Below are 16,207 nucleotides of genomic sequence, written 5' to 3'. Positions count from 1 at the left end.
AGCAGTGGTGCATGCAAGGTAAAGTTTAACATCAACTCACCGTTCTTGTGTTGGACTAAATGTTGAAGAAATGAAACGTTCACTGTAAACATCACCGCTACTTATCGTCAATCAAAGCAAACAATGCAGAAAGCTTTGCTTACACCGATTCCCACAGTGTGTGGGAGGCACACAATTCTTTTCTGCAAAGTAACCATCTTGACATAAAAATTGTAATAGTGCAAACAAATGCAACCACAAAGTATCATAGACGAGACACGCCCAGAAAGAAGTTTTAATGAAGTAACCATCTGCACAAGCAAGGGGACAGTGTAAAACAGTAGTCGCTACGGTAGATCAGCGTGAGTGTATGCCATTGATGGTACGCACCTGAGAAACTTGGGGTGGTTCAGCTCTTTGTGGGGTGGCAGTCGGCATGCCGAGATGACTATCACATTGCGACCATACACATCGCCACCTGGTGGGACACAAAGAAGCAGGAAACAGTGAACAAACTGGCTTTCAAACATTTTCCTTAAGACAGGTCAAGCACACAAGGACACGGACGGCGAAAAGAAGACAAAAAAGTCCAGCTCAAAACCAGCTAAGGTGAAATCGGCTGCTTTGAACTTGCTCTAAGAGATGGATCTTCAAACCCTGCACAGATAAGTGGAAGATATTAAGGGTGATGGCTTGACTATGTTCTTTTGCGCTAAGGCGCCTAAGGACTTGTGCCCCCTAAGAACAATAGTTACAGAAAAAGGCAGCTGGCAGGCCATCCTCAGCAGATACCTCATGAAGCATCTCAACAGCCTCCCGTCTGAAGACCCATACAAGGTTAACTGTTCGGCAGATGTGACAGCAGTGCTTCAACAAAGTGACTTAAGTGCGAATTTCAGCATTTTGATATTGAAGAGCTCTTCTACTCTGTTCCGCATGATGAACATTTTCACACAGTCAGCAAACTAATCGACTTGTCTGGTGTAGTGTCTTTTCAAAACAATTTTGGCATCTCCAGAGAAGGTTTTTTGGAACTTTTAAGGTTCTACCTACGCGCAACTCTTGTAAAATTTGAAAGGAACTTACTTATACAACCAAAAACAGGGCATCTGCATAGGTTCGTGTGTAGCGCCTATCCTGTGCGAAATCTAGCTGGCTAGGTTTTACCGCCAGCTTCAAGCTCAGCTTGACGCCACCAACCTTGGTGTTAAATAGTGTTTAGATATGTAGACGATTTCTTAGTCCTCATAAACGTTGACCACAAAGCGAGTCATAGCAGTGTACTAGAAGTACTAAAAGTTTTTAAACACTGCTCCAAATCCTTAAATTTTACCCTTGAACAGAAGCAAGAGCAGAGTATTCAGTTTTTAGACTTACAAATTTCCTTTGAGATGCTTGATCATGTGTGCTGGGCCTATATGTCGCATTTTAAGAAGGCCATTTTACTGTTCTCCTCTTCACACTTGAAACTAATTAAGAGAGGTGTAGCTATCACTTGTTTGAGGTCAGCCCTTTTGAAGTCATGCCAGCAACAGCTGAAAGTTTTCAAACCCAAGTAAATAAGCTGGAACAGACAGGCTTTCCTTCAGCCCTTCATCAGGCAGTGGGCATCACTGTTGTGCAAGCTGCGGCACAAGGCAGGTGGGCAGGAGCAGGCGACCCCCCGCAACAGAGGCCCCCTAGAAGTCATGCCCTATGTGCACAAAAATGGCACACAACCTGAAAAATGTTGCGGCTAAACAGGGCATTCAACTCTTGTTCTAAGCCCCCTGCAAGTTACCCCAACTATGTAGGCACATGGCAGACGGTCCGCGCAAGGTCACCTGTACTGCTAAGCACAAGTACCACTGTGCCACCAATGTGGTGCACCAGTTTCCACCACGATGTGGCAGTGTTTACGTTGGCCAAACTGGCCAATGTATTAATGATAGACTGTGGCAGTACTTCCGCTCCTTGAAGGGTGATAGCAGCGCCAATCTCCCCGGATACACCAGGGAATGCAAAAGTTGCTACCCCAAATTCAATCAAGCCATCATTGTAGGACGGGCAGATTCTATACTTGAGCGAGACATTACAGAAGCGGCACACATGCGCACGTGCGTAAGTGAGCCTTCACTGGCTCTCCTAGATAAAGAAACCTGATTTTTTATTAACCAGTGATAGATGTTTTTTTTTTTTTGCCCCTTGGCACTTTCCATGGTCATCTAGGGTGCTTTTCGCCACTTGTGTTTCATCTTGCTCTTCAAGACGATGAGCAAAATGTGAACAAGGTGAATGCAGGAGCCTCTTCAGTATGTTAAGGCACGTTGCGCGCAGGTGCGGCCTTTCGCTGTTATGTGTTTCATGGTAATAAACCTCAGTTGCTAGCCACCGCTCATCCTGTCCACTTCTTCGTCTTACGTCCTCTCTGAAGTCGCGGTTCTTTTCCTCTTTAAAGACAACCAGGCACTACTTCCAACTAATTTTATTTGCAAGAGCCCCCGTACACACACACACACACACAGACACACACAAACACACACACACACACACACACACACACACACACACACACACACACACACACACACACACACACACACACACACACACACACACACACACACACACACACACACACACACACACACACACATATATATACGGGGGCTCCAGAGATATGCTCCAGAGTGTGTAATATATATATATCCACAAGACAAACATATCCACAAGACAGGTATTTTGCAAACGACGCCGCACTTGCATGCCACATAGCCTCTGACGTGATTCTTGCTGCAGGGTTTAGACCGTTTGCCACCCAGATTCACATGCTTGCACAAACTACCTCGTTTATTGGCTGCCGAAAACACAACTCTAACTTTGGAGCATCCTGCAGCCTTCTTGATTCTATGTGATATTCGGTGCACATAAGAGATGATGGCGGTTTTTTCCTGTTGTTTTTCTTCAGTGGCGCAAGACTGTTTCTTCGCAGTTGATGCAGCGGGAATCCACAACGTCCAATAAAAGAAAATCAAGGAAATTTGCTTCTCCCAATCGCTTGACTTGCGAGGCAAAGCTCTGTGCCACTCAATGAGGGCTTGACCGTGTGAATGCATTTTTCATAGCGGTGAGTGCAATGGTACGTTTCACCAACTTGGAGTGGTTGGAGTCAATTGAAAGAAGGCATTTTTTCGACCTTGGGGCACACATCCAGCAGGCATGCTCTGGCATGAAGTGCAAGTCCATATTGAGGAAGCGGATGTGGTCATTAACAGGGACTTCTCTGGTGAGAGTAATGATAAACGCATTGCAGAATTCGAAAAACAATTCTTCTTTTTTGTGTGTGGCATTTTCTGCAGTCCCATGGAAGACGACAGAATAATCACCGACGAAGCAGAAAATTTTGACCATGTGGGCAACCGACGAAGTGGAAAATTTTTACCACATGGGCAACCCACTGCCTTCAAGGTCTCTGTCAAACTCGGCTAGCGGAAGGTCGCTCAGTCCTGGTGCAAGGTGTGACCCGATGCATATCCTGGCCTTTTGCACGAAGAACTTCCCGTTGTGATTAACAACTGTGGATGCTAGATACAAGGCTAATAATTCATCACATCTATCAACTGGGGGTGCCAATAGTGTTCTGGAAACAAACAGCCCCATACTCATCAACGCGAGCCTGAACTACTTCGGCGAGAGTTTTCAATATTTGCTGTTGACTGCAGCAATTATACATGTGCATCACAAGCAGCAACCTGCAGCTCACTGCAAGATAGTTAATGCATATAAAACTGGTGAACACCTGTGTGCACTGAGTGTTGTGCACCCAACAGTGTTGTGGCTGGTTAAAAAAAATGTGCACACTTGCAAGTAAACCGATGATGACAAGGGACACTGGGCAAAGTGTCATCATCGGTTTTGCCATGTTACGGCATGTGCTTGCCACATGGCTAGAGGCACTCCTTTTTTTTTTAAACTGCATAGTTACACAAAGGAAGTTGGCATTAGTTTGTCTAGGTTCACCCCTAGGAAAACCTTGAAGTAGACGATTTCATTCCATCTTTATCTACAGATACCTCTGTAAACTAAGCCACATACGCGTAGTACAGTCAATCCCAGATATATCGAATTATTGCCTATATCGAACAGTTGAAAAATCCACTTGGGAATCCCATGCAAAAGTACAGCGCTATTGTTCGTGTATATAGAACTCCCGTGCGCCGGCATATAGATGTATCGAACTCCGTGCTGAGCTGCGCCCTGGCATGTGCGCTTCTTTCACCCCTGCAAGTGCGCTTCTCCTCACGAACATCTCCCGATGTTCCTGCGATCTCACGCGCGCCGCTCCGCACTCTGAGAAAGGGGCGTGTGGGTAAAAGGCACGTGACGAGGAGCACTTGGAGTGCGATTGGGTGTGAAAGGGAAGCGGGAGGTAGAAACCACACTGACCACATGCGCCCGTTTCCAGTGTTTTGGTTGGCTGACACCGCTGGTGCAGCGAGACAAACAAGGTCAGTGCAGTTTGGGCTTTTGGTAGTGCGGAGACGCCGAGCGGTGCGTCTTTCGATTTGCTTTGTTCCTTTTATTCACGAGGCCAACGTGAAGGCTTTAGACTCGTGTGGTGCAGTGCGTTTTTCTTTCCGCTTTTGGCGCATGTACCGGAGCCATGGCCGCGAAAAAATGCAAGAATTTGGATTTTTCGACAAAGGCGGACATCATTCGACAGGTGGAGGCTGGCGAGAAAAAGTCGTTGGTCGCCATCGAGAAAAAGTCGTTCGGAATTCCTCGCAACACCCTGAGTACAATCCTGAAGAACAAAGCCGATGTTAAGCTCAAGGCAATGCAGTCCAGTCGCCGTGGAGTGTGTCATGTGTGCGTCCGAACCTTTGACAAGGTCGAGAAGGCATTGTACGCTTGTTTTTTTTTTTTCACGAGCTCTCGGCATTTCCAGGCACCATCCCAGGCTGCGTTACAGCACACGATTTCGTCAGCGCTGACGACGGCATGCAAGCTGTAGCGGATCGCGCTGATGTGGGCATTGTGGCTGACATCATGGGTGACGAGGACGCAGACTCGAGCAGCGGCGAAGGTTCCGACGAAGAGGACCAACCACCATGCATTGCAGCTGAACTTGCATCAGCTTTCAGCGTCATTCGTCGCTGTTGTGGCACAATGGAAGGAGCTGGCCTTTCTCACTTGGACACTGTCAACAAGTTGAAGGAAAAAACCAGTCAAAAAACACAAAGGACAAGAGGAGAGGTTCACACCACAACGACTGGTTTTTTCCTTCAAGTATGTACTAACTGGCCCAGATTTCAATCCTTCTACTGTCAACAAGCTTGAGGAGAGCTTAACAAACTTGATGGTGCAGAAGAAAAAGTAAGCAAAGGTCACAGATTTTTTTCTTCCCAAGTGCTCTGGTCATCCCACTGCATTTCTGTTTTTTTACGCGCCTTGGATGCACAGATCGGTAAGTTCCCGTTAGTCATGACATCGGGATACTGCCTTGAGATGTGTGGAGTTGTTAGAGAAGCTTTAGACATGCATATTTTATATTTCAAATTATCGATATATTGAACTATTTCACGATACCCTTCGAGTTCGATATATCCGGGGTCGACTGTGTTCATTGACACTTATGGAGATGAACCATCTACTGTAACTCAACATTCTCTCTTCACTGGCATCAAGGCAAACAGCATACATCGGTACCACTGAAAAGAAAGGTGGATACACATGCAACCTTGAAGGTACGAGTAGAAGAAATATCTTGGGTTACTGCAAGGTTATAATTGAAAAGCTGATGCACTTCATAAAAAGAACTGTTTATTATGTCGATATCTTGTCTCAAACCCAGCCTCATACGCACCAAAATAATAAATATTTAATACCGATGACTGAGACAGCACTTCGTCTGTCACAGTCATGTGCCGTTGTTCAGCGCTGTAACTCGTTTTCTCCAACCATTGAAAAAGTGGAAGGGAAAACGGTGTCACCGTAGCTCAGCTGGCAAGCATGTTGCACGCGCAATGCGAAGACGTGTGCTCGTATCCCCCCTGCTGCCAGTTGTTCCTTCACCCACTTTCATTTTCCTGTATCTAAAAGTTCTACATTTAAATTAAACAAACAAGTAATTCTCCCCTATGCTTTCCTTGTTGTCACTGTCTGTTAGCTTTATGTGGCTGTGCCGACGGAGTGAAATGTACTATGGATATGGAAAGAAACACAAACAGCAGAGCGCATGGCCAAAGCATAACTGAAGGTATAGTGCGCCCCGTCCAGTCATCACCATTGACAGGCAGGCACATCCGAGGGTTGCAATGTGGGCTTGTTGGTAATGCATCTTCAAGGGGTGTACGGTAGCGCGATTAAAAGACGGGACAAAAGAAGACACACAGCACTCTGTGTGAGTGCTGTGTGTGTCCTTGTGTGTCTTCTTTTGTCCCGTCTTTTAATTGTGCTACCGTACATCCCTTGAAGGGCACATCTGGTTTGATCGCGCTGTGCGATGGTGCACCCCCTATCCTGCGATATTCTTGTTTCTGTTCTGCTTCTGTTTTATTTGAAAACGAGGAAAGGTGACAGTACAGTAATGACGACAGAGCAAACTGTACTATCGCGATGAAAAGAAACGGAAACCGCAGAAAACGTGGCTTTTGGCACAGACAGCGCTAGTGCGAGGATACGTGTCCAATTCTCACATGCTTTGGCTGTCGCTAGGCGAAATCTCTGCTTTCAATCAGCGCCACCGTAGCGCCAGACATGACTGGCCGATGATAAGCTTTCCTTGCCAATATGCCCGGTAAGTAAAATGCGGCACGCTTTCATGCTGTCGTGATGCTTGTGTGCTTAACAGAACTGAAGTGTTAAGTACGAGCTTGATCCTCGCTGCCGTGAGGCAGCGGTGATCATGGAAATAAAAGAACAAGCTTCAAGAATAAGAATGATGATTGGTAGTGGAGCTGCACAAGCACGATCTATTCTCCTATAGCGTAGGAGCAAAGCTATCGGCTTGAGTCCCTTCAGTTTGAAAAGAAAAACATGCCGCGTTCGTCAGACGCTGACAGGATCGGAATGATCGCTTTGTACCGCCAAGGAATTCCCCAGAGAAGAATTGCAGAGATTACCGGAAAAGTGCTTTCAACAGTCAACAGAGTTTTGAAAGCTTACAAAACTGAATGTAGACTCTCGGACCTCGCTCACGGTTCACGGCCACATTCCACAACCGCGGAACACGACCTACTAATTATCGCAACCGCCGTAGACAATTCTTTTTTAACAGCCCTGCAGATAAAAACGAGCTCGGGCTAAACATTGACGTTCAAGCTGTTCAACAGCGCCTCCACGAAGTGGGCCTTCACAGCAGGACAGCCGCAAGAAAGCCTTTGCTTTCGGATCACCACAAAGCCACCCATCTACAATTCGCACAATCGCACAAAAACCGGACTGTGGAGGATTGGGGCCAGGTGATATTCGCAGATGAGAGCACATTTACCACGAAGGGTCACGAGAGACTAACAGTTTGGCGTCAAGACAATCATCGGTAAGCCTTTGCACCCTAGTGTTCTTGAATTGCGATGCTCTTTGTAAATATGTGATCCTGAATTCGTTCACTTAGTGCTAGTGTGGTCAGAGTAGTATCAAAATTTAACAAAGATAGCTCTACGACGAATGTCACATGAGGGTGTGACTACCGATCGTTTAAAGGACATAATACATATTTCGGCGTTTTAAAGTCAGACGTGTTCTGCAATAAGATTGGGTACTTTTTGGTTGCTGCATGTCATGAATTAACGGCTCAAGGTGCATTCTGAGCGAACGAATAAAAGCTATGTTAGAGTTGCAGCGCAGTCCCTGTTCTAGTGCCAGGTGCCTACTTCGCTACAATATACAAGAAAAATGTTTGGATACAGCAGCAATTGGGCTAAACGTATTATACCACTTTGACACACATAAACACAAACTTAACATTCTTTTTTTTTTACTTTATGCAGCGTTTATCCCACCTGCTTCAAGCTAACAAGCCTCAGTGGGCGCTACTCCATGAATGTGTGGGGTGCCATTACAACCGAAGGCTTGGGTCCCCTTATACGGCTAGATGAACGCTTTACTGCAGCAGAATACTGCAATGTACTCAAGCAGGCTGTCCTACCCTTTGCTTTGGATGGGCCATTCAAGGATGGGCTGTTCTATTATCAGCATGACCTTTCTCCAACCCATACTTCATGTTCCGTGGAGGCTTTGCTAGAGAACCTTGCCATCCGTAAACTTTCGTGGCCAGCAAAAGGAGCAGACAAATACAATTGAAAATGTCTGGGGAATTATGAAATCACGCTTGTCACATCTGCAACTCCATTATATGAACAAGGACTCCCTTTAGGCTGCTGTCCCCGCCGAGTGGGACAGGCTTCGTGGCAGTGAGCTAGCCACAGACCTGTTTGCCTCGCATGGAATCCGTCATCCTGGCCGAAGGAGATTTCGGCAAATATTAATTATTGCAAAGTATGTTTTTGTCGAGCAAATCTGCTTCGTGACTTCCTCAGACTTTGTGCCAGCTTGAGCTTTTGTTTCAGTTGTTCTTTATATCTTTCTTAGACCGATAAATTTGCTATGGTCTGGAATTCACGCTTCAGTTCTGTTAAGCACACAAGCATCGCGACAGCATGAAAGCATGCCACATTTTACTTGCCGAACATATTGGCAAGAAAAGCTTATCTGCCAGTCATGCCTGGCACTCAGAAAGCACACGCAGTGCAGTAGCACCAGCCGGGACAAGATCCTAGTGCTACAGTGGCACCGACTGAAAGCAGAGATTCACCTAGCAACAGCCAAAGCAGATGATAGTTGGACACGTATCCTCGCACTAGCGCTGACTGTGCCAAAAGCCAGGCTTTCCGCGGTTCTTTTCATCGCGATGGTACAGTTCGCGCTGTCATCATTACTGTACCGTCACCTTTCCTCGTTTTCAAACAAAACACAAGCAGAACAGAAACAAAAATATCGCAGAATAGGGGCACACCATCGCACAGCGTGATCAAACCGGATGTGCCCGCCTGTCTATGGTGATGACTGGAGGGCGTGCACTATACCTTCAGTTACGCTTCGGCCACGCGCTTTGCTGTTCGCATTTCTTTCCATCGCCATAGTACCTGAGTGCCAACTCGCCTGTCTTGAAATGCATTTGGTGCTGCAAACTAATTCCCTGGCTATAACAGGCACTCACCGTGTGCTCTGCTCCCCTCCTTCATGGCTGAAGGCAAGGCACCTCACCTGCCTTTCTATCTCTCCATAGCTGTTGGCGCCAAATATTCACCCCGTGCAGCAGTTAAAGTTGAGAAACAAACGCGTCAAGTGGCAATATGCACTTTCACTATTGTGACTGGTTGAAGAAGTATATCATTGCGGCACATTTATCAATTGCGACTGCAGCATAAAAAAAAAATAGGATCAGCTAATTTACAAAACTGAAAAAATATTGTGTCGTTAAAATAGCCCATCACAGTTGTACTAATGGGGATAAAGGTGATAACATCACGCCCTTTGACCTTACGTAGCAGTAGCGGCACATTGGCTTATGATGGTGCTTGCAGGCACTAAGCTAACCTCAGCAGAAAACAATATGAAAGGCCCCTTAGTTTGTGCCTGTCTGCTACTACATTCATGACCGTAACTTGAATAAGTTTGCATTTGTTTTAAGAGGAGTTCCAACATAAAACAAAAGTTTCCAGATGTTCCCGAGTGCCTTGCATTTCCTCATTTTAGGGCACCACTGCCACCATTTGCCAAATTAAGTGGCATAGATGTTGGCCTGGTGGGAAGACTCATATATTGCATAGCATGCTGGCTGAAGAACGCCATGACACACGCCGAAACATTCCGTTAATTGTTAACTGAAGTTCACGAACACAGACAAGATACAAAAACGCGCTAAAGTAAGCAACGCTATGCATGAGATTATTACTCAGTGATCGACTGAATGCACACATGTGTAGAGCAGTTTAAGCTTTTTATTTCAGTTCATTAATAACGAATGTAGCTTTAGTAAAAGCATACCAGTATAAAAAGCTTGGTTGCTTAACAGCCACTATCACGACACTGGAACTTACAGAAGTAAATTTTTATGCATTTAAAAGCAACTAAATGTCGTGCAAACTTCAGCAAAGGGCGAGCGGTATTCGCTAGCGCATGCACATGGCTCTTGTGTGTGCACACATACACGGGAGCCCCAGCAGAAATGCATGCATACCTCTACAACAAACAGAAGGTCCACTATTCCTCGCCACACGCAATGCTGCGCTTGGGCCACTGCAGGTAACACAGCTCTGGGCAACAAGTTTCCACGCCATCTACGATTTGGGTCACAAAGCAGCTCACTCGCGGGTGCCCGAGTTGGAATGTCTTATCAGGCAAATTGGCACTCCCGTTCCTCTTACTCTGTGGCTGACTTACTAAAACTGGGCCACTAGGCTTATACTCTTTTTGTTCATATATCAATGCTGGGAATTTGTTTCACTGTCTTGCATTCCAGACATGAATGATGACATATATGATGCCAATGGGGGTACATCCCAACAATGGAGTGATTCAGATTCCCTTGCATGGCTCATTTTCCTCCAATATAAATGATGTTTCTCATTTTACCAGGTACTAAAAACTTTTGCAACTTTACCTAATCACCCTGTGTCGTCGCAGCAACTGCCGCTGCCCAAAGCAGTTCTGCCATGCTGCTCACCGGCAATGTCGACGATGCCATGGCACTCGATGTCAGTGAAGTCCTCCAGCTGTCGTCGCCCCTCATCGGGCGGAAACAGCTCCGGGGGCGGTTCAAGGTCGAGGCCCAGCACAGCCTCGTAGTTGTTGTCATCCAGCAGACTCTCGGAGAGGGACGGCGAGGAGTCCAGGTACTCGGGCGAGGAGCCACCCTTGCTGCTGCTGCTGCAGTACCGGCCATTAGCTGCCGCCCCCGACCGTGCACTGGCTGATGACGTTGTGTCTCTCAGATCAAGGTGCACCGCGAGGTTGGGCTCGGCAGCTGAGAGGTTCAACAAACAAGTGGCACTCAGCCTCTCAAGTCTAAAACACGACACATGAGTATATTTGAAACCTGAAACAAAGACGGGGTCGTTCAGAATAGACAAGCACTGTCTGTCCGGCATGTTGTCTTTTGTGCTTCAAATCCACTCATTATGGATGTTTTCTATTATATCTAATACACGACCTGTCAGTCTATGGGAATTTTCGCATGCCCAAATGTCCTAACATTTATAGCGAAATAATATTAAAAGTTAATTTTAAAATTTGGAACATGATAAGTAACCCTTGAGATAAACACTGCACATAACTTTGGACTAGGCATAAGTTATTCTTTCTGTCTATGCAAGACCAGTAAACTTATAATGTTTGTGGGAGATATGGTTTCAATCTATTTCTATGTTAAATTTATATACCTCTTTCTGAGAAACCGAGTTTCTGAGTTTCCTTCACAGCTACAATAGGGTGCATGACAAATTTTCTCTTTCATGAAGTTTCCTCCATATAGCGGGCTTAAATATATATATTATATATATATATATATATATATATATTGTTGCAGGTCACAAAGCACAGGGGCATTATTACGGCAAGTAGCAGTACCACATTGTACACGAAAAGGACGTGCAGGATGCAGGCCAGCACAAAGAAGGTCTTTGTCTTTTCTTTCTCGTGCTCGTACTCTCAAGCAGCCCTGTCATCGTTGTCGTCATCAGGGTGTATTTGGCACAAATAGCAATGCGGCAATATTATATACATATACATATATATATATATGAGTGTTGATCCAGAAATAAGGTTCCCAAAGAGTTCCAGACACACAGGAAGGTGCGAGGCAAAATCCAGCAACACTGCTATGTGCGGCTGTTCCCCCACTCTCCGATTCTCCTTGGCCACGCTTCGCTGCACTGCTAATTTTTGGCTTAGCAGCCGTCCCACATGAAGGTTCCCATTGCTGATCCCGCCAAGTGCGAGATTCGTTCCGTAATTCGCTTTTTGCACGCCAAAGGGACTCCACCCGTGGATATTCATAGTCAGTTGACAGAAGTGTATGGCGACAAGTGTATGTCCGTTCAACACGTCCGAAAGTTGTGCAGGGAGTTTAGTGCTGGTCAGAAGGAAGTCCACGATGAAGAATGGAGTGGAAGACTGTCAGTTTAGGAGACGGTTATCGAGATGGTCCAACGCGAAGTGCTTCAAAACAGGAGGACCACCGTCCATGAACTTGCTGCTCAGATTCCTGGGAGTTCTTACGGTACAGTGGAAAGAGCTTTGATAGAAAAATTGGCATATCACAAGTGTTGCGCTCAATGGGTACTGCGACTATTGACATCAGACCTCAAGGAGAAACGTCGTGACTGTGCTCGCCAGTTTCTTCAAAAGTGTCAAGAAGATAAGGAAGGATTGCAGGACTCCATTGCTAGGGGAGACGAAATGTGGGTGTTTCATTTCACTCCCAAAATGAAACAAAAATCCTAACAGTGGTGTCACCCGCAGTCCCCAGTTGCAAAGAAGTTCAAACAAACTCCTTCTGCTAGCAAAGCCATGGCCAGTGTTTTTTGAGATCGTAAGGGGATACTGCTAATCGATTTCATGGAACGTGGGACAACAACCAACTCAAACAGATATTGTGCAACACTAAGAAAACTGAGGCGAGCTATCCAGAACCACCGGCGAGGACGATTGGCAGCCGGTGTAACGCTGCTTCACAACAACACCCAACCTCTACAAAAATGCGTGGAAAAAATGGCGATAATGTAGAAAAATAGAGCAAAGTTTCACTTTTCAAATTATGTATGTTTTTATGAGAATAAACAATGTCTGTTTCTAAAATTGATGGGAACTATATTTCTGGATCAACCCTCATATATGTATGTATGTATGTATGTATGTATGTGTGTATATATATATATATATATATATATATATATATATATATATATATGCAAGATTTTTAAAAAATACGAGAGCGGCAGTTGTGTACTTACAATCATAATTTTTTCATCACACGGTATTAATTAATTGCTTTTAATTAGCAAACTTTTTATACATTGCTTTATTAGCAAACATGTCAATTACAAAGTTGTAACGCACCTTAAACAACCTCAGAATCAAGCATTTATTTCATGCCGAAGTGTGCCTGGTTGTTTTTTCCAAGAAAAAAACAAAAGTCCATGAAATATGAAATGGATGTGCGCTCGCATCTGCATCTGGCAGACGCATGAATGTTGTGCTCGATCACGAGGCACTCAGGATAGCTTTAACCTTCGAATGTCATAAAACAAAGCTACAAAAGAAATTCAGCCTGTGTTAAAACAAAGAAACAGTACGTGAAACAGCATGAAAAAAGAAAGAAGGCCAGCTCTCAGAAGAACAAAAAAGAGCTATTCAGGAGTTTATTTCAATAAAAAATAAACCAAAAGCATGTAAGGCGTCTCAGCCGCCCACAAAGAAACATCCAAAGGTGCAACTGGTTTAGCCATTTACCCTTTCTGTCTCTTGAACTCTGGAAAAGAGGGAAAACCAAGCAGTATTTTACCTATCTCTATCCTTGTCGCAAGCTTTTTTTTTTATGTAAGGATAGGGTAACATTAAGGTGCACTAAACAGTCACGTTTTACGCCAGTTTTGAGCTGGCGTAAAACTGCCACTTGCTCATACAGGTCCCCGTCTGAAGCAATACAGTACTTGCTTCTTTCCAACACTTGTGCTGTTGCAGGTTTGACTAATGACGTTGGGATCTCATGGCAGACTCTGCTTATTTTTGCCTTTAGGGCATCCAGTGCAGTAGTTTCGCTGCTATACACAAAATCTTTCACGTAGCCCAACAAGAAGTCCAGCGGTGTCATGTCTGGTGACCTTACAGGCCAGGGTACAAGTCCGTGCCAGCCAATCCACGGTCCAGGAAAAAGCTTATCAGGCCACGCTAGAGACTGACTACTACTAAGCGCAGGAGCACCATCATGCTGAAACCAGATGTTCCGAAAGTGAGCAAGTGGAACATTGCTACAGACGCCATTCACAGGGCCCTTGAGGATGTCGATGTAGCGTTGCGGTGTTGTCGAAAAAGATGGGTCCGATGATGTTGCCATCAAAAATACCGCACCACACATTAAACAACCGCTGGTATTGGTGTAATGTTTGGGCAAGCCAGTGGAGATTCCCATCACTCCAGTAGTGCGCTTTGTGAAGATTAACTTGTGCATTTCTGGAGAAATTTGCCTCGTCCATCCAAAGCACATGAATGAGAACGTCCTGTTCTACTTCACATTTCATGAAAATCTAATTGGCAAAGTCAAGTCCATTTTCAAACTCTCGGTCTTCAAGTTTTTGATAAAAATGTACATGGTATGGGTGCACATGACCTTTTTTTTTTATATCCTCCACACAGATGACCTTGAGGTTCCGGCCTCTGCACTGGCATTGCGCACACTACAGTGAGAGTTAGCAGCAAAGAACGCCAAAACATCAGTTTCTGCTTCTTGAACTACCGGGGCAGTCCTGTGTCGCTTTCTTGTGAAGCTACCCATCTCGCAAAGGACTTCATACATTCTAAGTATTGTTGACGGACTCAGGCATCCTTCACAATACTACATCCCGAATAGCTTGGCTGCCTTCCTCTTCTCTCCATGTGTTGCCCCCAGAGCAGGTCACTGGTGTGGTAAAGTTGAGATCTTTCGTTATTATGTACAAACTAACACATCAAGCAAAAATGATTTACGTAATCAACAGCATACGCTGGCCATACAGATCTGCCAAAATGCACTAGATGGATATAGCCTGGCAAGGTTTGTTTCTACTGCTAAAGGGAATGAAAGGAACATACGTTCTGGGCGTGCCTATCTACAGAACAAGATGAGTGTGCAAAATTACAGGCACAAGTGCGCCGTCACAGTTTCCCAGCTTTGAAATGCCTCCCTCCCTCCTATGGCTCCACTACGCTTATCAATGCGTCAGTGGTGTGTTCTCATGATGCCGCGACCATTACATAGCGTGAAACCCTGTATCGAGCTGCCGCTACAAGTAAAGCCGTGTATCTGTAGCTACCGTATTTGCTCGCATAATGATCACACATGTTTGTCAAAAAAATTTACGCAAATTCAGGGGTGCGATCATTACGCGGGTGAAATTTCCCGCGATAAGAAAACATTTTTTTTCATCCCGCGTTTGCTGCAGGATGACAACAGGTTAACAAATAGGCGGCTGCTGTTGTATGTAGTGCGGGACACCAAAACAAAAATGGCGGCTGGCGGAGCAAGTTGAACGCGCCAAACGCGATTTTTTTTTCTTCTCGTGAGTACATTACGTGCATTGAAACAGTTTCTTCCTTATCAGTGATGAATAATATCGTTAATATCAACAAGTTTACAGTAATAACGTAGCCATTTCCACTTTGAGGGGATAGAAACAGAAGGGCACGCTTAGCTGCCAGTGACGTAGAAACACATGGCCGGCATGCTGCGGAAACTGCAGCGTCTGTCTTCACTAATATCCTAATACGGCACGTTTCCGCTAAGGGCAGGCGAATATCTTAACTGTGTTACAAGCGTCAGCATATGAATAGGGTACACTTCTAACATATCAGTGTAAACGTGGCTACTATCGTTGCCGCTCGTGATTTGTTGCTTGCCCACGAGTGCAGATGAGAAGAATCGAAAGGTGCCTTTTTTGTTGTTGACCACAACCATTATAAAGCCTACATAATAAAGGCAAGTTTGGTTGTACCTCTTTTTGTCATAGAAGTGCGGGAAGTGATGAAAGTGTGGGATGTCGTGTCTGCCGAAGGACGAATCCCAACATAAAAACATAACGACTCTTTAATCGACCAACAATGGCAGCGGACAGACATACCAACGCTACGTTCGTCCCAGTAGCGGAAGGTAGAAAGCGGTCTTTCTCAGCCAGGCAGCCTGTTTTTATAGCCACCGTCAGTGACGCATACCTCGGGTGACATGGCGGTGGCGCTATGTTTTATCGACCATGCAGTCCAGCGAGCAGCTGTGTTATGCTGGGCCAGTTGATAGGAAGACGGAGGGTGCGCAGAAATATGCGCGGAGTGTGTCGCCACAAAAGTAATGAAATGAGCCATCTACTTAAGTATGTTTAGTGCGTGCAGACCGCTTGGTTTGTCTTGAAGAGTCGTTCGTGTAGCATTCGACAGATGGTAAGCGCGATCATTATTAGCTAGACTTGGCAAACTACATATCGCTGCAGCAAGTTCG

General features: G+C 45.3%; 1 protein-coding gene across 3 annotated transcripts in view; it reads right to left on the bottom strand.

The window, feature by feature from the left end:
- RhoGAP68F (Rho GTPase activating protein at 68F) overlaps positions 1–16,207 on the bottom strand; it is a 229,681-nt gene that overhangs the window by 147,360 nt on the left and 66,114 nt on the right. For all 3 annotated transcript variants that reach the window (XM_050168775.3, XM_050168776.3, XM_050168777.2), the window contains 2 exons: positions 10,688–10,987; positions 370–457 (listed from right to left, as the gene is read on the bottom strand). In XM_050168775.3, coding sequence (XP_050024732.1) covers positions 370–457; positions 10,688–10,987 — 388 coding nt within the window. The remainder of the gene's footprint in view (positions 1–369; positions 458–10,687; positions 10,988–16,207) is intronic.

This window comes from Dermacentor andersoni, chromosome 10 (assembly GCF_023375885.2).
Source record: "Dermacentor andersoni chromosome 10, qqDerAnde1_hic_scaffold, whole genome shotgun sequence".
In the NCBI taxonomy this organism is placed as follows: domain Eukaryota; kingdom Metazoa; phylum Arthropoda; class Arachnida; order Ixodida; family Ixodidae; genus Dermacentor; species Dermacentor andersoni.
Note: the sequence above shows the minus strand (reverse complement) of the source record. Positions and strands in the feature narration are given on the sequence as shown.